Genomic DNA, 23,250 nt, shown 5'->3' on the forward strand with positions numbered 1-23,250 from the left:
GAAATACTGACATCAATATTAAAATAAAAGCAAATTTTACATAATAATCAAAAATACAAAAGACTGAAGGAAGAGACCCTTTATGAAAAACTGGGGCAATTCAGCAAATTGAGAACTGCATGCCAGTGGCGGAAATGGAAGATCGTGCCCGCCCAACCCTCCCAGGCAATCCGTAACTGCACAAGCGACTTGAGATTTGCAAAAGGTGTTCTTGCCAAACCAATCCCTTCTTTTTGTGATGCCACAGGGTCTCTGTCTATGAGGGTGCAAACTTCTTGGGTTGTGCTCGAACCCTTTTCTCATATTCCTCTCTGTTTTGGCAGTAAATCGTGTAGGCCTCTGCTTGAGCAGGGTCTTGGATGTTTGATTCACTTAGAAGTTCCTGTATTCCTGATAAAATCTGCTTCATCCTGATGGCTGGCCTGCAGTCCTTGTCCTCCTCCAGGATGGACAGATAAACTGTACCAGAAGGGTACACATTCAGGTGAAATAGCAATAGTTCAAATTTACATTTTGGTGGTGAGGATGGATAGTCATCTTTGAAGAGCATCTGCAGCTTGAACAAGCCTCCTTCCCACGGAGTTCCCTTCTTTCCTGGGATGGCACATTCCCAGTTCATCAGGTTCCTCATGCCATCTGGCTTCTTAATTGGGACAGCCACAAAGCCAAAGGGATAGTCCTTCCTCCAAGCTTTTCTCTCCTGGGCAAGTCTGCTGAGGGCGATCCTCGACATGTTCAAAGTCCCTGGGTGGCCACGGCCTGGCGCATTGCAGGGGCAGAGGCTGCGGTGTTCCCTTTGTCTCAGATAATGGGATTTAAATAGGGAGCTTCAGACATGTCTGAGGACTTTTCTCAAAAATTTGTATGTGATGGGTCAAACAGTTGAGTAAGGCACTTTTATGATTGATTTCTTACTGGACCTTCTTAGATAAGTTGCCAAACCTCTCTGAGCCCCAAGTTTCTCCTTTGGAAGTAGGAGGTACTCATATTCCCTAGCATAAGTGCAGGGGAGACTCATTAGCTGAGTCAGTAAACAAGGAGCCCTCAGCAGAGCCCTGGCATACAGACACCCTCTCCCTGCTCCTGGAGAGGAAGTGCTTTTCTGGCCAGGCTGGAGGAGCCCCAGGAATCTGTGCCCACAGCCTTGGACTCTTGGTGTCTCTTGCTGTGTTCCTTCAGAGCCGCTATTCCCATAGTTCACCAGCTGCCCTGCAGCTGGGCCTTCCATTGCGAGTGAATAGAGAAGAGCACTTTGAGGGCCAGGGCCAGGGCCAGGACCAGTTGGGAAATCACCCAAGTTTCCTGTTGGATGTGAGAACCACCACAGCCAATTCCAAGCACAGATCCCCTTGCAGACACAGCCCAGCCTGTGATCACAGTGGCAGGCCATCCATCCGTCATGTGCTCGGAGCCCCTTGAGGGGTGGGGCCGTCCTGGTGTAGCTGGTGGGGCACACAGGGACTGTGGTTCTCAAAACAGCCTCTCCCGGGTCATAAGCCTCTCAGTTAGGGGAAGTCTCCGCCTCGTCCACTTGCCCTTTGGCTCCTGCAGGCCAGAGGTGTTGCCAAACAGCAATAAAAAAGCTCCAGAGTACGATAAAGCAGGTGGCAAATGGCTGCAGTATTTCAAAGTGGACACTGAGAAAACAGGCCCCCTCTCCCGGCAGCTGCTTCCAGGTCTGCTGCATCAGGACGCCAGAGTCACATAGCTCAGTGTTGTCATCGTTCCCCCTTCTTCTCAAACCCTTTCCCTGCCCATGGAAGCTTGGGCTGCTGTTCTCCAGTGAAAACCCTCTGATGGGTTATGTAGTTATCCCTGGGAAGCTCTGAAGCGCTTTCAAAATAGAAAGGGAGCAAGCTGCCTGCCTGGGGAACCTGCCTGTTTCCCAGGGTGGCCGTCCCACTCGCTCTTCTTCCTTTTCTTCCTGAACATGTTGTTCTGTGTGTGTTAAGACGTGTCTGCCAGGGATTGTTTCTGGGGAGGGAGGAGAGGGAAAGGAAAGGCGTCTTTTTTCTTTGGGGTTTTTTCCCTTGTGCTGCTCATATCCCGGTGTCATTGATTACTCACCCTGGGCTGTAGTTCCACGCGTGGTCAGATGACATGCCTTGTGGCTGATTTAATTGAAAGCTGATGAGTTGTCCCAGCCTGTTTCTGGACAGGAATGTCGATTGGGACTCTCCCTGCTTTTATGAATGCCATGAACGTGGCCTTCTGCAGTTCAGTGCCCCCCAGTACGGCCTGGCGTTACAGGGCCTCAGACACATCCCCTTGTGAAGAAAGGACAACATTTTCTTATTGATTCTTTTTAGTCATACATGACAGTAGAGGGTATTTTGTCATATCATACATACATGGAGTATAACTTGCCGTTCTTGTGGTTGTGCATGATGTGGAGTTATGCTGATCGTGTATCATATATGAACATGGGGAAATTATGTCTGGTTCGTTCCACTGTCTTTCCTACTCCCATCCCCCCTCCCTTCCCTTTATTCCCCTTTGTCTAATCCAGTGAATTCTTCCCTCCTCCACCTTATTGTGAGGACCACATTTTCTACTCTGTCCTTTGGAGCCGAAGCACAAGTGGAATTATGTGTCAGACCAGAGAGCCCTGGATCCTTTTCCCCCTTTCGGGTGGCATACTTCAGTGGGTTGCCAGACTGTCATCTAGGGAGCTCATGTGGTTCTGTCCTCTCCAGAGCAGGCAGCCAGTGGTAGGCAGTGGAGTTCACCCAAGGAGAATGCTCAGCACAAGTGTGCACCTCCTATGCCAGGGGCCCATGCAGCACTGACCCTGCACGTGGAAAATTTTCCTCTGGCATGTATTGATGCTTCACTCTTATTGATATGATTTAAGCAAATGCATAAGAAAATTTCTAACCATGAGGGGCTGGTTAGAAGGTGTAACTAATTGGACGTTGCAGCAAACACTTTTCCAGAAACAAACAGGTCTGACTAGAACAGGGAACCGGGAGGTGGATGACAAGCATCTTTCTCTTGGTGGCTGAGTGTCTCTCGCCAGGCACTGAGCCTGTGACTCTTGGGGCCACTTAGTATCTGCAGCGTCGGATCTGGCTCCTGTCTTCCTTTGAGTTTAACACAACTCAAGGTATGTTCTTAGAGGAGTGTAAAGATTGATCATTTCTTAGCATCTCTGCCTGAGGTTGAATGGGGAGAACAACATTCTCTTTCCAGAGAACTGGCTGTTAGATGTGAGCCATGTGGTCGTCTCACTTCTTTTCTTTTACACTCCTTATTTATCTTCAGGTTGACATTTGTGTGGGCTGATAATGTGGATACCTCATGAGCTGGTTGTGCTGGGCACCTTTGGGCCACAATATTATGTTTTCTGCTGTCCAGGAGTTTATGGCCCATGTTGAAAGGATGGGCTGTAGTCTAATGAGCACAAGAGCATCAGCTGGGGAGTCAGAGACCTGAGTTCTCAGCTCAGCTTTGCCTCTTAATTTGATTGTGTGACCCCTGACAAGCCCCTCTTTTTCTTTGTTCCTCAGTTCCCCACCTGTAAAATGGGTAGATTGCCTTAGTTATTACCAGGCTGTCTGTTCAGATCTGTCATTCTTGATTATTCTGTTTGTACACATCCATGTCCATCCATGTCCTTCCTGGATGCTGGCCATTATTTTGAGTTTTGTAGATGTCTTGTCTGCCTTTCTCAGACATTCTTCCCCGTGCATGATAGATATCATTCCCACTTGGCTTTGGGAACAACTATCACATTTATTTATTCCTTAAATTTCAGTGGTCCTGCTGCCGTTGTACCAGCTGTCTTTCAACCAGCATCTCCTCTGGGCCATCACTATGACTGTCCCTTCTCTGCAGCAATCTCAATTTGACCTCAGAGCACCTTCATCATTATGATTAAAACTGCCCAGGTATAGTCCTCATGGAGATGGCTTCACCATGGCCAGAGACCAGAGGACAAGTCCCTTTAAGCAGTCTCATGCTAATGAATTGCAGTGTTCCTGGTAAGCATTACACTCCTTTCAGCAGTCGACAGTTACAACTTGGCATCTTATTTCATAGTTTCATAAAAGGATACCTTCTGGACAGATGCCTATGTGACAATACAGGCTCTGTGGGAGGCTTCCAGCCTCCCTGAATAAAAGGGAACGATCTCTGTCCCCTGCCTGGGCCTGTCCTTTCACATCAGGGTGAAGGGGTCTCTTTGTGTTGAGCTGTGGCTGCTTTCCTTCCTAGTCAGTTACTCATTGGGTGAAGCACCCCCCCACCCCCCTCACCATCAGTGCTGACAGCTGCAGAGGCTCCTGGATGGTGCTTTAGGAATGAGGATCTGTAAGTACGGTTAACGCACCTCCGAGTCCTGGGTCCTGAGGCTGCCTGGGACCTTTCAGGATTCGCTTCCAGCCAGTGTGCACAGGGCAGGGAAAGTGCTCGGATTATGGAGAGGTTCATTAAGACATGACAGGAATCTGCCGAGATGAGGGAGCAGGGTCTCTTTAGGAAGCATCTAATGTCTCTAGCTCTGCCCTCCTGGCACATTCCCCTCCCCTGTGCAAGAGTGGTGAGCAGGTGCAGAGGGAGCAACGGCTAGGGACAGCAGTCATTCAGGGGCACAAAGAAGAGGTCGCAATATGTGACCAGGGCCAACCCAGACAACCCAGGGAAGGAGTCATTCAGGCTGCTGCTTGCAGAATAAATAGGACTCAGGTGGTCTTAAAGGCCCAGAGGGTACACATGGTGTGTGGGAGATTTCCCATGAAGAACTTCATTAGGATTAAGTGGACGGAGTCTTCTCCTACCACCAGAGGTTTCTTTAAGTGCAGCAACATTACTATAAAGTCCTTGTGTACTTTCCTGAAAATCCACACTTGACCAGCTTGCTGCCCGGAATTATTTTTGTCTCTCAACATCCCTGGCTCTTTCTGGTAGCCCTGGACCCCTGTGTGGGGTAGCAGAGCCAAAGTGTGCCTCCCTAGCACCTCTCTGAAGGGGAACTGGGATGCACTAGAAGGAGTGTGCTGACTTTCAAGTCAAGCAGACCGAAGCTGCGGCCCCTCTCCAACATGGATTTCTTGTGTGTGATCTTGGGCCAATGTTTTTTTTCATCTCTGAAAAGGAATAACTGTGCTTAATGTATTGGGCAATTATAGGAAATAAACTGTTTTGCTGGGGTGATGCTGGCCCCCGAGAAACTCCTTGAGAAAAGGATTCTTCTGGGTGGCCATCACGGCTGTTGCTGGAAGCACTCCCTGGGTCAGGAAGCTGAGGTTCCCCAGCTCTCATAACCCTGTCAACACCACAGAACTGCCACTGTGATCCTCAAAGCTGCCCCATCTCCTGGCCCAAGGCCCTGATTCCTCACCCTTCTTATCTGTGGAACTGGGACCATGGGATTTCTCTGCGGGGAGGGTGTACTCTCCTGTCCCCGTTGTTAGGACTTTCTGTGGCCTGGCTTTTCCATGTGTAAGAGCTTCCTGAAACCTGGGTGTGGGAGCCTGGCACATGGCACATGGGATGGACCCAAAGAAAGAAGATAAATGGCTGGAGATGTGTGTGCCACGCGGTGTCCCCAGCCCCAGATGGCTGGCCCTTGATGGTCCACCAGTCTACATGACTTCTTGGTGATTGCAGCTTTCACTCCTGGCCATTCTTTCCCATCTTTTCCTCATGTCACCACTGGGGTCCTTCCCTCTCTGTGCAGGGCCTCCTCCCCGAGGCTCTGGCCAAGGCTTGTCTCTCCTCCTCCCCCTGTTCAGGGTGGCGTCTCCAAGGCCAGCAGTCACTGCACAGGCTTCCAGACCTCCAGACTCCCAGGCTCTCCCCTGACTCTTGGTTGTCGCTCTTGTTATTGTTTTTAGGTCCAGGAAGGAAAACAGCCCTTTCACTCCTCTCCTGTGGGGGCTGCAGTGTGCAGGCAGCAGGATCCACATCTGTCTGCCTGGCGGGCTCCGGCTCCCCTCCCCTGCCCTCTTGTGTGAGGGCCAGAGCAGCCCAGCAGCCTCTTGCTTTCCTCTGGCCTGAGCAACTGGATTCTCATCTGCTATAATGTTTTTCTTTTTTTCTTTTCTAAAAATGTCATGTAGAATGTCAACTAAGGTTTTGTTTCTGCGTCACAAAGGAAAATAGAACAAGGAACAAATGAATCAGTTTTTCTTGAATTATAAGCTGTGATTTTTTTTTTGTGTGTGTGAATAATTTAGAGATTGGCTATTGAATTCCAAAAACATCTCTGAGTGTTTTCTGAATACCAAACCCTGAACAATGGATGGAGGCCAGGATGCCAAAGATGTGGTCCCAATCCTCAGAGGGTAGCCTGTCCTCAGAGAGTCGTAATGCTATGACTGGCCAGGCAAGAAAAGGTGGTAGGGAGCAAAAGGGCGAACCCTGATGTTCTAGAGTGGGTGTGGGTGTCACTTAACCTCTTCTTTCCCATGCTTAGGACCCAGCCTAAGTCCTCCTCCAGGAAGTCTTCCTTGAATGCTTCAAGCCTTAGTGAGTCTCCTGCTGTCCAGACTCTGGATTCCTAGAGCCTGTAAGATTTCCCACACCCAACCTCATCCTCCAGCCTCCCCGTCTCAATGAGATGAGTACTATCCTCCCTATTTTAATAGATGAAGCAACTGAGGTTCAGAGAGTAAAACAGCCTTCCAAGGGTCACAGGTTTAATCAGCAGCAAAAGTGGAACTTGAGCTCATGTGTTCTGACCCAGGGCCAGTCCTTCTCCTTGGTACAAGTACTTGCTCTCCTGTATCATTCAGCATCAGGCACCCCTCTAGGGAATCTGCATGGCCCTTCTAGTCCATGCTTCAGATCTAGCTCCTCCTCTGCTTGCAGGAACCTGACCGTCTCCCCTGGAGGCCAGGGCCCTTGCCCACCTAGTGTCTGGCCCCCTCCTGGCACCAACGCCACGAACTCCATCAGGCTTGGCTGGTGAAGGACAAGAGAGTGAACTGGCCATGCCTCTCTGCTTCTACCTGGGATCAGCTCTGCTGCCCTCCTTCTCTTCTCACCCTCAAAATATCTGGAGACTGTGGAAGTTAACAGCTCTTACATGTCAGATAATTGCAAGACTGAATCATTTTGGCTCCTTTTGTTTTGTAGACAGTGGATCGAAAGCATGGCTGTGTCCAAGGTCTTCCAGCTCTTTCTCTCTGGTTTAGCATCTCAACACAGATCTGGGTTTGCAGAATGAACTAGTGAGGGGCCTAAGCTGAAGATGTCTTTTTTTCTCTCTTCTGTGGAGTGTTAACACCCCATGCTCCAAAGAGAAAGCACTGAACACTTTTGAGTTGTATATGGAGTGTCCACATAGTGTATTATCCATTGAGAGTGAAATGAGCAACTTAACACTGGACAGCTTGTGAGACAAGTGCCCTACCACTGAGCTAAATCTAAGCTCTCTCTTTTTTATTTTGAGATAAGATCTCACTAAATTGCTGAGGCTGGCCTCAAACTTGTGACCCTCCTGTCTCAGCCTCCTGAGTTTCTAGACTTACAGGTGTGCAGCACCACACCTGGCCTTATTTTCTTTCTTTTTTTCTTCTTCCTCCAGAGATACAGCAGATCATTCAACTGGACCTCGATCTAAAGTACAAGACCAACATCCGGGAGTTGTTTGAAGAGTTTGATAATTTCCTGCCAGGTGCCATCATTGGCATAGCCAGAGAGATGCAGCCAGTGTACAGGTCGGTAGAGCTGAGACCCCTCCCCACCCTGTCCTCTCTTCTTCCACCCACAGAGATGGGGTTTGCGGTGTGCACTCTTCCCACACTTGTGGCCTTGGGAACACATTCGTACTTCCTGAGGATAGCCTGGGCAGGCAGTTCGGCCCCAAGGCTGAGATGCTACCCCAATACTTTGGGTGGCATTGTGACATTTTTCATCTGGAAAGCCCAGTTGTTTTAATTGTTGGTTCTGGTTAAGCTCAGAAGTTTAAAATCTTGAACTTTGTTGGCAGAGGAGGTGTCAGGTTTTAACCTACATTCTGGTGACCAACTGGGCTTTCTTTGCCTTGGAATCGCCATGATCCCTCTCATACATGACAGGGGGAGGGGGGCGGGGCTGATGGGTGGCATTATGAGGAGGGAAAGGCAGTACCCCCTGGGAACACTGATTGCATGAGCCTGCCTAGGTGAAAGCGCCTTCTGCATGAGGCAGAGTTTGGTTGTCAAGTGCATGTCACAGAAAAACTCCACATCTGGGAGCCAGATGTGTTCAAGAATATTCTCTGTATAGCCCCAAACTAAAAACAGCTTATATGTTTTAGACAACATAATGGTTAAATAAAATGTGTTCATTTACTTGAATACTAGATAGCAACAAAATGAGCCAGTGGTGGCTACGGGCGATGATAGCCAGAACTAAGTGGTAGGCTTTGGGGGTGCATAACACAAGTGCTCAAAATTATAAGGAAAACCAAGGAGAGATCCCCAAAGCCAGGGTGGTTGGGGGAGGATAAGAGGGATTGTGCTTTATTTGTCCACCAGGGTAGGTATGTACATGTGGCACCTACCCTTTTGTGTACTGTGTGTGCTTATATACTATAGTTACGGGTGGGAGGGAGGAAGAGCAGAGCAGGCTTTGTTGAAAACTAAGTCCCATGGCCTTGGTTCCATGTTGCTGACTCATCCTCCAACAGGTAGAGTGACACCTCACCCAGCGCCAGAGCTGCCCAAGTTTTCTCAGAAAGAGCTGGGATTCCTCTGTCCCCTGGGCTTGCAGGCCACTTGTTCTCTGGGTAGCCTCCAATGACGGCTCCCTGTGGACATCGTTCCTAGAGAGAGGCCCAGTCACTAGAGAGCTTCAGGCCCAGGCATCTAGTGACTCAAAGCTCCAGTGTCCCCGGAGGAGAGATAGGAGAAGGAGAGACAATGGAATGAATCTGACATAATTTTCCCATGTGCATATGTGAAAACAACACAATGAATCCCACCATCAGGTACATCCTTAAGAATGGGATCCTAACTAGAATAAGATATATTCCTTGCTTTTATAATTAATCAAAATATATTCTGCTTTCATGTATAACTAAAAAGAACCAATAACTAAATTAAAAAAAAGTGGGGCGGGGGGGGAGGAAGGAGAGACAGCCTTCACTTGGTGGTGGCTATTTGCAAGTCTCAAATCACATAACAGGAAATTCCTGCAAGGCCTCTGAATGAGCTGATAATTCCTGGGGCCTTGTGGGCTGTTCTCCCTTACATAACCCTTTTCCAAGTGCTCCACAGTCACTGGGGGGAGGGGACTCTTATTCTGCAGTGGAGGGTCAAAGATGGAGTTTAGGCAAGTTGCTGCCATCTTAATTTACCTTCAGGTAAGTAGTGTCTTGTGCTGGGGTTCTAGATTCCATGTAGGGAGGTGATAGGGGCATTAGACATAAAGTCCTAGGTGCTAGTTGCAGCTCTGCCACTGCATGAGGAGCCTGGGTTCCCCCTCGGAGCAGAGGAACAGATGAGCTCCAGGACCTCCCTTGTCCAGCTCTGGCATTGGTGGTCTCAGTCCTTCTGACCCTCCTGTCTTCCCCTATATCCAGAGGCTGCTTATCTGCAGATGAGCTCCCAGGGCTCGCTCTGGACCTCCTGGTCCCCTGGCATGTTTAGACTGGGCTGACTGAAGTGCCATAGAGCAGGGAAGCCTGTGAGCTCCTGCTGGGAATCTTCTCATGTAATCCAAGAGAACACCTAGAAACCTCATCACACTTAATTTAGATAATGTTGGCCAGAATTTCTATTTTAGATTTTAGAAACAGTGCAACTTAAATCAACTTAATTATTTGGCCTTCCCAAAAGAAATATCTGAAAGATTTTGGATTTAAAATGAAATTGATCCAGATACTATTATGGTAATACCATGAGAACTGCGAGCCCTCCACCATGCAGCGTCCAAGAATGTTGTGTATGGGACACAGGCTTGTAGAAGGAACAGAAATTCAAACTCCTTTATGTGACCCTTCCTTTGCCCCTCCAAATCGTTTCTAAAGTCCTCTACTAATTAAGGCTGGGAATGACTGTCCTAGACTACTGTCACCTACTGGCTCTGTGGAATTATCTTTTAAAGTATGCATTGTTACTCTTTGCTGAGGCTGGCAGCAGACAAGGAATGGAGTATTTTTGCCTTTTTTTCCACAAGAAAACTGGAGTCTCCTGTGTCCTGGAAGGCTGGTATCAGTATTTGCAGCTTTGGGATTTTCACCTGGCAGGGGTGGGAGGGAGGATTAGAGGAGAAAGAGGGTGGAAAATGGGGAGAGTAAGCCATGCCCACGCAAGTACAGGTAGAGCAGGGCCCCTCTCTTGCACAGGCAGCCTCAGCCCCACCTCCTGGTCTTGGTCGTTACAGTCTGTGGGACCCGTGCCCTTCTTCTTTCCTGATGGGTTCCTGCAGAGGTGGCCACTCACCCCACACCTATATTCTTTGCCCTCCAATGACCCAGGGGTCTCCCTAAGTGGCAAGTGTGGTGTGGACAAGTTATTTATTGTACGTGGGATCTGCTAGCATCCATGAGGGGAAAGGGAAATTAAAAACAAAACAAACAGCACTGAAGCTCCAGTTGACTGGCTCAGGCCACGGGCTCTGGTCTGGAAACCCACTGGGCAGGAGCAGATGTGGATCTTGCCAACTATGCCATTTTTATAGTCACTTGTCCCACAGCTACTGTACTTCAAAAGGACACATGTCCAGTCATTTTTATGACTTCTTCCTCTCTATTGTGTGCCACAAGTGTTCAAAGCTTGGAGGAAGGTGGGGAGAAGTATTTCCCACTGTCCTTTTGACAAATAGCTTTTTTACAAGTTTTTCCCCAATTGTACATCTAGCTGACTGTTTTCTGGACAATGGAGATTCTAGTCTGTTAGAATAGTGATGGAGGCCAGGCATGGTGGTGTGTACCTGTAATCCCGGCAGCTCTGGAGGCTGAGGCAGGAGGATCACAGGTTCAAAGGCAGCCCCAGCAACTTAGCAAGACCTTGTCTCAAAATAAAAAATAAAAAGGTCTGGAGATGTGACTCAATGGGTAAGCGCTCCTGTGTTCAATCTCCTCTACAAGGGGGAAAAAAAGTGATGGAGGGTGCTTTCTCTCTTAGGATCTTTTATGGGGTCACACATCCCTTGTCCTTTGTCATCTGAAAACTGGGGTACGTGATCATCTTCAATGGAATGCTGCACTTCCTGACTATGACTCTTTCTTTGCCTCTTCTTCAAGAGCTAGACCCTGGACGGGTCCTTTGGGGGTGATGTGCTTGATTGGGATAAGTACCCCAAAGGAGAGAAGACTCCAGTGCTTTCTCTGTAATAGAAAAATTATATTTTGCAGATATATGCCATGTGAAGTTGCTTCCTTATGAATGAATTAGAAAAGTCAGGACCCCTTTTTTTGCAGCCTATAGAAATTATGCAGTTGCACCAGTAGGAAAGCAGCTTGATACAGCAGAGATGGTGTGGGGTGTGTGCAGAAGCAAGTTAGACTTTAGTCACTGGATTCTCTGATCTTCTGTTTCTTCATGTGTAAGTGAGGGTAAACGTATCTAATGCACACAATTATTGGAAAACTCAAATGAAATAATGCACTGAGGAGTTTGTGGTGTGAGAGCTCCTCAGCAAAGGTGCTTCCTCCCTCCTGCCTTGACCCTCACAGCTCCATTCTGAGTTTTCTTTACCAGGTGATTTGTGCTTCTAGACTCCTGCTACTTCCACCCTCCCCCACCACACAGGGCTGCCTGTTAGGTGTAGGATACCAGTTGCACTGAACTTCAGATAAAACAGACGTAGTGTTTTGTGTCATAAGTCTGTTCCAAATGTTGTGTGGGCATCTTTATACTAAACAATCATTACGGTTTGTCTGAAATCTAACTTTAATGGGGTATCCTGTTTGTTTGAGTTTCCCTAAATCTGGCAGCCCTACCCCTCTCCAAGTTTTAAAACCTTCCCTTTTTAGCAGGAGCGAGGGATCTGGCTTTCCTACAAGATCCTTGAGTGAGCAGGAACAAAGCGTGCGGAAGTGAAGCTGGTGAGGGAAAACAGGGCCAGAGAAAGAAGGGCAGGAGGCGGCCCTCAGAGTTGCCATGAGGCCAGGCCTGAGCTGCCTGGCCTGCAGGACCCAGGAGCCAACTGGCCCAGGTCACTGGGGAGACCTCTGGGGCCAGGAGGGCTGGCATGGCTTAGCTTCAGGTCACAGAATTCCTTGTGACCCTGGAGAGGGGGAGAGAGGAGGAGCCTGGGTTTTTGTCACTCTGTCCTGGAGCTGGCCAGAGGAGCTTCTGAGTGGCAGCTTTGATGAGGGGTGTTGGCTTTGGGGGGTGGCTTTTTGTGTGTGGGGAGGCTTCCGGTTGCTTTCTCCTGGCTCTGTATGCCCGCTGTGCACTGGAGTGAGCCCAGACCCTCACAGAGGGAGCAGCAGGCTAATCCTGTCAGCTGCTGCAAATACGCCACCAGGCAGGAATTTGCTTTTGTGTCAAGTATTTTAATACTTGATGAAAGAAAGAGTGTCCACTCTTTCATCTTTTAGGCCACATGGTTTCTAAATTGACAGAGCTATACCAGCCTAGCTTCCTTTCAGAAGCTTGGAATGAAAATGTTCATCCAGCTTCCACAGCTGCCTTATCCTACTCTGAGGACTGGTGCAGGGCTCTCAGAGAAGTATAGGGGAGAAGGGAGGAAGGATGTGGACTGGCACCCACTGCTGCCTCTCCATCACTGTGTGACCTTGAGCAAGTCTTTGACCTCTCTGAACATTAGTTTCTTTAGTTGAAAAATGGAAATTAAAGCACCAAACAACACGAGATAGGGCAGAGTTAATGGGAGATTAAATTAGACGATGTGTTTTCAGTGCCTGATATGAACCAGCACTCGGCGGTGGTAGTGGCAGTGTTATCCAGAGTCCTAGGTTGGCTAAGAATTAACTCTAGGACTCCAGGAAATCGCGTCATCATTGAGCCTCAGTTCTATGTATGTGAAACTACATACATAGAACATAATTGGTGCTAATCTTTTGGCTTCTAGGCGTCTGAACCCCCTTCTCAGTTTGAGGAAGTCCCTGCCCTATCACACTCCTCCTACCCTAGAAGACCAAAAGGCAGGATGCTGTCTTCCCTAGATTCTTTGAAGTTAGCAAGGGTGTGGGTACTGTGTTCCCCTCCTTCTCTGCCTCCCCTAAGGAAATTACCTTCATAAATTGAAGGTACTTTTACTATATGCCTTAAACAATATAAGGCATTTGCAAAACAGAAACTGACAGTGTTACAAGGAGAAAATAACTATAGTCTACAAAAGCAGGGAAATTTTAATATCCCAAGAGAATATTGAAAACCAAGAGATCAAAGGAGGGGAAGGTGTGCAATACAGTCACAGCAGAGGAGGAAGGAAAGGGAGGAGGGGAGAGGCCGAGAGGGCCAGGGCTGGCAGCCTGCTTCTGCCACCCCTGTGCCGGGGGTGTCTCTGGGTCCTGCTCCCCTGTGCAGAGGGTGAGCTGATGGCCACTGTCCTTGCTTTCTGACTCCAGTCTGTGGCCATGGCCATGTTCATCTCATTTTTAAGCCCTACTGTGACCTTTCCCCCTCTCTCCTTGAATTAAAAAAAATATATAAAAAGAATTATTAAAAAATCCTCTAACAGCATATGAGGATTGTTGCTTTTTTAGAAAATTTCTACAAGTTTATCGGTGTGTGTATGTAAATCAGTTTCTGTTTTATATGCCCTGTGCATTTTTTTTTGGTTCTTTTACTGTGTATCTTTTTTTAAAAAAATATTTTGTTGGTGGTGCTGAATATGGACCCCAGGACTTGTGCATGCTGGCAAGCACTCTGTCTCTGCGCTAGTTCCAGCCCTTCACAGCTGTCTTGACCATTCTTATACCTAACTAAAATTAAACATTGCTAGATTCTTGAGATCACTCATTTCCTACTTTTTATTATGGAAAACTTTTTTTTTTACTTGTAAATGGACACAGTATCTTTATTTATTGTTTTATGTGGTACCGAGAATCAAACCCAATGCCTCACTCATGCCAGGCAAGCGCTCTACCACTGAGCCACAGCCCCAGCCTGATATGGAAAACTTTTAACATGTACAAAAGTAGAGGGAATCATATGACACTCTGGTGCTCTGATGTTGTAATCTCCCTGCAGCCTTTATGATGACCAGCCTCAACCCAGTCTTATTTCATCTCTATCCCATTTACTTTTCCTCTTCCCCAGATTATTTCAAAGCAGATCCCTAGTGTCACACCATTTCATCTGTGAATGTCATGTAAGTTTTTTTTAACAAACTTGCTATTGCAGGGTGAGGAGCTGTGGGCATTGTGGGAACCCATGGAGTCACTGTGTCTGAAGGTTCCTTAGCATAGATTAGTTGGCATGAGAGAGGAAAATAGACGGGGGCTCCCTCGCCTAGCCAGCCAGCATTTTCCGTCTCTCTCCAGATTGTCTCAAATCAGGATGTGCATGTAACTGGCACGTCTGGGAGGCTTTACAGCTGATATAAATTATTTATATCTATCAATCATTTAAGCAGTTGTGACTTTTTGTTTTAGAAAAATATTTTCTTTGTATGTACAAAAGTAAGTTTATTTTAATAAAAAAGTTCAGAAAATGTAGCTGAACAAAAAAGAAAGAAAACTTACCCATAACTCCCCCCGAATTCTCTTTCTCTTCCTCCTGTCTTCTTTATTTTAAAAGTTCTTGTACTGTATCATATCCATCCCTCTTTAACTGAAGAATTGATCTCCAATTTTTTTTTTTTTTTTGCAATGATAAACGATACAGCAACAACCAGTTGCGACTTCTCACATGTTCCATGATTTCTTAAGACAGGTTTCTAAAGGTGGAGTTTCTGGGTCATTTTCCAAACGTGGGAACATACTGCTCAACTGGCCTTCAGACCATGCTGAACCACCCGCCCTCTCTCCGGAAGTGCACTCACATGCTTTCCCAATGTCCTATCAAGCTTTGCACATCTGCATTCTTGTTTACTTTTGCCAATCTGATCAGGAGAAAAATGATGGCCCCCTTGGGAAAATAGCTACTTTTAAAAAACCAGTGAGATTTAAATGTGTCGAACATATTACCGATCATTTGTATTTCTCCTATTGGGGTATTCATATTTTTATATTAATGAACAGGAATTCGTTAAGTAGGAAGGACATAACACCTCATCTGAAATTTATGCTCATGAATTCCTTCTCCAATCTGCTATTTATGCTTATGGTGCCTTATATAGTTTGGATGTGGACTGGCTTCCAAAGGCCCATGTGGGCAGAGGCCAGGGTTGCCAGCCTGCTATGCTATGGGGAGAAGGTGGGGTATGGTGGGAGGAAGTTAGGTGGCCAATGGTTTCCTTGAGGGGGATATTAGGATGCCAGTCTCTTTCTCTACTTCCTGAGCGGCCTCCTCCTCCTGGCTCCTGCTCTGCCACAGGCCCAAAGCCACAGGGCCCAGTGACCGTGGACTGAAACCTCTGAAACCATGAGTCAAAATAAAACTCTCCTCCTTTTAAGTTGATTATTTCAGGTATTTGTCACAGCAACAGGAAACTCACTAACACTGTACCTTAGGGGCAGAGTTTAAAAATGTTGAATACTCAAGTCTGTCCATTGGTCATTGGCTTCTGCTTTTGGAGTCACATTTGCAGGGTGTCAAGACTTGGTAAGAGATGCAATTTTATAAGTTCTTCTTGAATTTGATTATTCAATAAACCACTTACTGAATGCTTCCTACATTCCAAGCACAAGAGTCTTACCCACAGCACGAGTTGAACTCAGCCTGAAACCAACCATCCTTGGAAGATCTGTGAATTGAATCAAGTGTGAACCTCAAACACATTCCACTTGGTGGGAAGACCAGATGGGCAGGGCTAGTTCTGGTCCTGAGCAGGGGTTACAGAGAGGCCCTTCAGAACTTAGATCCCCGGATCTCAGGGCATTTATAAGGAGTCAAATCTTAAATATAATGATGCCAAGAAAATAGTAATATAAAATCTGTGAGAAGGTTCATGATGGTACTAAAGAAACTGACAGCATTTCATTCCCGTTATCAGCCAAAGAGGAGCAGTCATCAATGATGCAGCTTCCTTTGCATTTCATTAGGAAGCTAATGTGGATTTTATCTATCCCCTAGGACTCTTTACAACCCCTCTGAATCAAAGAACCCAGCAAGGATGCGCCACCCTCCCTTGGAGGGTGTCTATCAAGAAAGCCTACAGATGATGAGATAGCATCTCTGAGCTACTGACCCTGGGCTGGACACCTGTCACCTCTGTAGGGGCTACAATGCCCTCAGTTTGCTGCCTCAGGCTTGACAAGCCCCTGATTAGTGATTTACTATACTTCTTTGTATTCTATACTTTTTTGAAGTAAAACATAATAAATTTCCAGAAAATTCACCTCAACAAAAAAATAAAAAATAAATAAATAAATTCATTGTTCACTAGGTTTCTTCAGAGAGCCCTGCCACCATGCCTTAGGATGCATAAACTAGGACTTGAAGATAAAAGGTGTTAGATTCTCTTCTATCCTCTAACACCTGAAGATGGATTTCTTGGTCCTGTTCTTGTGTTTGGTTTTTTAAAAAATTATCCAAAATTGAGCCTGTCAGTTTCTGTTAGAGTTGAAACTGAGTAAAGAGGGAAAGCATGCCATCTTTTTCTTTCTTTCTTTTTTATTTGTTTTAATTAGTTATGACAGTAGGATGCATTTATGCACTTTGATATATCATACATAGATGGGATATAATTTCTCATTTTTCTGAGTGTACATGTTGCAGAATTATATTGGTCATGTGGTCACATATAAACATACAGTAATAATGTCTGTTTCCTTCCATATCCCCTCCCTTCCCATCAACTCCCTCTACCTAATCTAAGGTAATGTTATTCTTCCCTAGGGCCCCCCTGCCTTATTATAAAATAGTATCTGCATATTAGAGAAAACATTCGGCCTTTGGTTTTGTGGGATTGGCTTATTTCACTTAGCATAATATTCTCCAAACATTTACTGGCAAATGCCATAATTTTACTCTTCTTTAAAGCTGAGTAATAGTCCATTGAGTATATATACCACATTTTTTTATCCATTCATCTATTGAGCGATACCAAAGTTGGTTCCATATTCTAGCTATTGTGAGTTGAGCTGCTATAAACATTTGATGTGGCTGCATCACTATAGTATGCTGATTTTAAGTCCTTTGGGTATAAACTAAGGAGTGGGATATCTGGGTCAAATGGTGGTTCCATTCCCAATTTTCTGAGGAATCTCCATACTGCTTTCCAGAGTGGTTGCACCAATTTGCAGTGCCACCAACAATGTATGAGTATACCTTTTTCACCACATCCTTGCCAACATTTATTGTTGCCTGTATTCTTGATGATTGCCATTTTGACAGGAATGAGATGAAATCTTAGAGTATTTTTGATTTACATTTCTCTAATTGCTAGAGATGTTGAACACTTTTTTATATATATTTGTTGATCGTTGTGTTTCTTCTTCTGTGAAGTGTCTGTTCAGTTCCTTAACCCATTTATTGATTGGGTTATTTGTGTTTTTTTGGTGTTAAGTTTTTTGAGTTCCTTATATATCCTTGAGATTAATGCTTTATTGGAGGTGCTTGTGGTAAAGATTTTCTCGCAATCTGTAGGCTCGCTCCTCAGTTTGTTAATTGTTTCCTTTGCTGAGAAGAAGCTTTATAATTTGGATCCATCCCATTTATTAATTCTTGATTTTACTTCTTGAGCTTTAGGAGTCTTGTTAAGAAGTCAGATCCTAGGTTTATATGGTGAAGATTTGGGCCTATTATATCTAGAAGATCCAAAAAATTTTCACCAGAAAACTTCTAGAACTAATAAATGTATTCAGCAAAGTAGCAGGATATAAAATCAACACCCATAAGTCAAAAATATTCCTATACATCAGTGATGAATCCACTGAAAGAGAAATTAGGAAAACTACTCCATTCACAATAGCCTAAAAAACAAACAAACAAACAAACAAAAACCTTGGAATCAATCTAACAAAAGAGGTGGAAGACCTCTACAATGAAAACTACAGAACACTAAAGAAAGAAATTGAAGAAAACCTCAGAAGATGGAAAGATCTCCCATGCTCCTAGATAGGCAGAATTAATATTGTCAAAATGGCCATACTACCAAAAGCATTATTCAGATTTAAAGCAATTCCTATTAAAATCCCAGTGACATTCTTCATAGAAATAGAAAAAACAATCATGAAATTTATTTGGAAAAATAAGAGACCCAGAATAGCTAAAGCAATCCTTAGCAAGAAAAGTGAAGCAGGAGGCATCATAATACCAGACCTTAAACTATACTACAGAGTTATAGTAATAAAAATAGCATGGTATTGGCACCAAATGTAGATGATGGTACAGAATAGAGGACACAGAGACAAACCCACATAAATATGGTTATGTCATATTAGACAAAGGTGCAAAAACATTCACTGGAGAAAAGGTAGCCTATTCAATAAATGGTGCTGGCAAAACTGGAAATCCATATGTAGCAAAATGAAATTAAACCTCTGTCTCTCACCCTGCACAAAAATCAACTCAAAGTGGATCAAAGACTTAAGCACTAGAACAGAGACCCTGCGCCTAATAGAAGAAAAAATAGGTCCAAATCTGCTCCATCTTTTTCAATAGTGCTTTCTTTAAAAACTGGGATGGTTTAACATAGCCTGCGTGACCTGGAGGCAGTGCTGTGGCCCTGGGGAACCACTCATAAAGGGGCAGGTCTTCCCTGTAAGACATGAAAGTCTATTGTGGGTTGTTATTTTCTAATGACATCCATGAAAATGCATTTTAAAGAGAGAGGAAAAAAGCTATATATGGAAGAATCCAAGTGGGACTTTGACACCGGTGATGTGGTTGCTGTCTGATGGCTGTCCCCCACCGCCCCCACCCTGGCTGTTGCCATCTGAAGACATGTGGGGTGTTAGGAGGGCAGCTGCTGAAGATGTGCATGTATGGCTGAGATGAGGACTGGGTTAAACATGCAAGAGCTTCCCATGTCTGAAAACCCAACTCCTTTCCCGCCCTCTGCCTGCCTGCACATGATGAGTGTGTCAGCGCTACTGGTTCAGCGAGAAAAGGTTCACCACATTGCACCGACACAGGCGTCTCCTGAAAGAATGAGCAAGCGTTTGAATGAGGGGGCTAGGCTGTGTGTCCTGCCCCTGCTGTGCAGACTGAGCTCCAGGAATATATGAGATGTTTGTTGAGTAAATGAGAACAGATGTTTAATCAGAGGGAGCTTCCTCGGTGGTGGGTTGGCTGGCCATTAAGTGATTCTCTATAGTCCCATCAGTGGTCTCCTTATAGAAATTGCTTTCACCTTAGGGTTTTTTTTTATGATTTTTATATTTTTTTAAAGACAATCCATGGGAAACATTGTTGTTCTCATTTTTATTGGGCTCATTGTATGTGTGAGCCACAGGGTTCAGTGCTTTGAGGAATTATGAAGTAGAAAACATTGCTCTTGCTTTCAAGGAGATTTTACTGGAGGGATAGGGGAGAGAGGGCAGATAAAATGTAGTAAAGACACAAAGCTCAAGTGCTGCAATTGTTTGGATGAGGTTTGTCCCCCAAGGGTTGGTCTTGGTTGTGGCAGTGTAATAGGTGGTATGGACCTTTAAGAGGTGGAGCCTACTGGGAGTCCTTAGGTCATTGGGAATGCTGACTTCAGAAGGAGCTAAGGTAGTTCTTGCAGGAACATAGTGAGTTCTCAGGAGAGGGGTATAAAAAGGAACATGCCTAGTCCCCTCATTCTCTCTAGCTTCCTTTTTTTAAAGATGTGATCTCTTCTTCCCACGCCTGTTCTCACCATTGTGATGCGATTTACCATGAGGCCCTTAGAGACAAACCAATGCTACACTATGTTCTTGAGTCTCCAGAATTGTTAACTAAATAAACTTTTTTCTTTATATATATATATATATATATATATATATATAGAGAGAGAGAGAGAGAGAGAGAGAGATGTTGATGAACCTTTATTTTTTAAATTCATTTATTTATATGCAGTGCTGAGAATCGAACCCAGTGCCTCACACATACTAGGCAAGCGCCCTGCCACTGAGCCACAACCCCAGCCCTAAACTTTTTTTCTTTATAACATTACTGTACCTCAGACATTTCATGATAGCCATGAAAAGTGGATTAATCTAGACGCCAATACCAGGTCAGCACTACTGTTTAGAGATACCCTTTGGACAGGCCACAAAGACACTCTGCTGTAGGACCTGCAAACTCTGCTGACCACTGTGCCCTCAGTTTTATATTCTGCCTTCAAAAAAATGCTAAGAAGTGGGTGACCTTTCCTTTCTCTAAACAATCTCTTGAAAGGGGTGTTTGCATTTGCTTTATGAGTGGAGCCTCTAAGATATACACTGAGAGTGGGTGGAGCTCAGTGTGCAGTAGGAAACCCAGTGGGCATTTGGAGAGGGCTTGGCTGTGCAGTAGAGAAAACCTGAATCCTGACCTCCAGAAGCTTGCAGCCTAGCTGTTGGGACCACCTCTCCAGGTCACCTGTCTGGGAAGCCAGCCTGGGCAAGTGCTATAGCTGAGGTACAGCAAGTGACAGTGGGGCCCAAGAGGACCGTCCTTTTTCACATTAGTGCAACCTTTTTTTTTTTTTTTTAAATTAAATAAATATCTCCCTGAAAGAACCTCATCTGAGATCTAAGCAGCAAAAATGACTTATCTGTAAGCATCTTTCCAGAAAAACTGCATTATTGAATCACAGTGGCATGTGTATAAGGGGACCTTCTGTATAAGGAGACTGAGTTAAACAAGACCAGCTGCATGTGAGGGTAATTTCAAAATGCTCTACGGTCATCCCAGGTCATGTTTCAGTTGCATGCCTGCATTTCTACAAGTGAAAAAATGAAATGGATATTCACTTCCCAGCCCTTTGCCTCCAGGTTGGCAACAGAATTGGTTATTGTGGAAATAACAAGCTTTTAAACTAAGCTTGGGTTTGAATTGAACCCCTTATCTGCTGCTCCTGCACCGGGTGACTTCTTTAAATCAGTCATTTACTATTTATCATGTGAACCCTTGTGATCCTCTGTTTTAGGGTGGCAGAATTGCCCCCTACATCAAGGAGTGTTCATAGGAACCTTTTGATCCAGAACCTGGCCTTCCCTGGTGTCCCTGTCATTGAGATTTTTATATCACTGTTTATAGAAGAGGAAGCTTATTTAAAAACCAGAATTGCTTAGTATGTAATGATTTGCCTGGATGTTTGCTGTGTCCCTGCCTCTGCATATAAGCACTCATTGCCAGACTGGCCAATCCTGATGGACTTTCGGAAATGTAAAGTTGTGGAGAACTACTCACGGGGCCGTATTAACGTCAGTCACTGTGGAGTGAGGTGCTGGTGCATTTGACTGCTTCTCTGCCTCCACGTGGTTCCCCTTGGCCCTGTAAATGAAATGAAGCCCAGTGTCTGCATGGAGAACCTTTCCCTGACTGCCAGGACCATCCTATCCTGATGGGCCCAAGGATCATGAACTTGGAACTATAGAGAAGGCAATATAATCCCAGCACTGTACTAGGGCTAGCAGGGAACTAAGACCTTCATGTTCATAATAATGTAATTGCTTCAGAGTGGAAGATAGGGTCTAAGTGAGGTAAAGACATAAAGATGAATCACAGTATTTAGGAGGAACAGTGGAGAGGTGCCCCATTTCTCGTGCCTGTTCTCTCCTGCCAGGTTGTTGGCAGGGTTTGGGAGGAATATAGAGTGGGACCTTGGTCCTATAGGCCACCTCTCTACACATACTTCACTGATGGCTACTGTCCAAAGTGAAGGGCATTGTACAAGGATCAAGCGATATGCTTTTGCGGACAAGGAGGAGTAGAGTCCTTGAGTCCTTTGGTTGTAGAGGAGACTGAAATGGTCCGGGAGGAGGAACGACATGCTGGTTTTTCTTTGTCAGCTAGATCTATGGAGCAAATGGGTTGCATGGGATTAGCTCTAAGTGCAGGTGCCTGCCAGCCACCTGCTCAGAGCGGAAAAGAGCCCCAGGCCCCAGTCCACTTAGTGCGTCCCATTAAAGGTAGGATGGAGTGGGTGACTGTTTTTTTTTTTTTTTAAATTATGAAATGAGAGAACATCTGATTAGCTCTTGGCAGAAAAAGTGATCATCTAGTGAGTGTAACATGTAACAGGTCCAAGAAGGAAATCATCTGTGATTCAGTGCTCAGGCTACAGCTTGTGGCAGTGTAATTTCAGAATTCCTAGTGCCCCTAGGAAGTAATATAAGTTTTCAAATATTTTTAAGCGGACTGCTGAAGAGAGGGGAAAGAAATTGAACCCATCTATACCCCGTCTCTTGCCTAATATTTCTAGATTTGTTTTGAATATGTGCCCAGAGATGTCACATCTGATTATTTTTCTTTAAAACAGGGTTGGCAGGGTTTGGGAGGAATATAGAGTGGGACCTTGGTCCTGTAGGCCACCTCTCTACTCATACTTTAAAACAGGAATCAGAGATCTGCATTGTTAATGTAAAAGCTCTGATTTTTAAATATTGACAATTACACGATCTGCTGACTAATGAAGCACATTGGTGCCCCAGAATCAGTCTAAGAATCTGGTTTAAAGGTTCATTGAGACAAAAACTTGGCCAAACCTTTCTTGCTGTTGGCCTGGAACCTCAGACGTCATCCGTGGGTCAGTACTCTCACTGACAGTTTTCAGGTCCTCTCAGACTCTGCTTTTTCCAAATGTTTTCTCCCATTCCTTGAAGTAGATGACTTTTTTTTTTTTTTTTGATGATTTAAAATTCTATCAAATGCTTTTCTAATTAACTTCAGACTTACCTAATAACAAAACATTAAGCCCCAAGCAAAATTCTTTTCTGGATGCGTAATTTAGGAAGAAAATAAAAAGCTCTCCATACTCATCTTTTATTGGAGCTGGCTCTTGGATTGGCTTTAATGTGTTTAAGAGCATCTGTGAACTGCTGTCAATGTCCAGAGATGCTTTGGGGGGTTGAGGCCTGGAGGGGAGGGGAGGGGAGGGGAGGGGGAAAGGAATCCAAAGGGAAGGCTGGGGAGAGAGAGGCTGGAAGTGATACAGGGGCTTCATGTCACTGTGTCTCTGTCACCATCCTGTACAATCAAGTGTTGTCTCACAGAGCCCACAAGGACACAGGCCCCAGACCTTCCTGCCTGCCTAGCAGTGGTATTGAGGATGACCTTAGTGTCATCACAGGTTGTTCTCTCCTATGACCCATCTGGAGACTCTTCCCCAGTCTTGGAGTAAGGCATA

General features: G+C 45.4%; 2 protein-coding genes across 4 annotated transcripts in view; one reads left to right on the forward strand and one right to left on the reverse strand.

Moving 5' to 3' along the window:
* The window catches only part of Xxylt1 (xyloside xylosyltransferase 1), a 218,555-nt gene that overhangs the window by 83,272 nt on the left and 112,033 nt on the right, over window positions 1-23,250 (forward strand). For all 3 annotated transcript variants that reach the window (XM_046457939.1, XM_046457936.1, XM_046457938.1), the window contains exon 3: window positions 7,532-7,664. In XM_046457939.1, coding sequence (XP_046313895.1) covers window positions 7,532-7,664 — 133 coding nt within the window. The remainder of the gene's footprint in view (window positions 1-7,531; window positions 7,665-23,250) is intronic.
* On the reverse strand, window positions 165-2,139 carry LOC124101788 (SUMO-conjugating enzyme UBC9-like). The gene has a single exon (XM_046457940.2). The coding sequence runs from the start codon at window positions 731-733 to the stop codon at window positions 257-259; it is 477 nt and encodes a 158-aa protein (XP_046313896.1). The 5' UTR covers window positions 734-2,139; the 3' UTR covers window positions 165-256.

The sequence above is a fragment of the Marmota monax genome, unplaced genomic scaffold (assembly GCF_021218885.2).
Source record: "Marmota monax isolate L192 unplaced genomic scaffold, Marmota_monax_Labrador192_F-V1.1 WCK01_AAM20220418_F8-fsc00052, whole genome shotgun sequence".
NCBI classification, from domain to species: Eukaryota; Metazoa; Chordata; class Mammalia; order Rodentia; family Sciuridae; genus Marmota; species Marmota monax.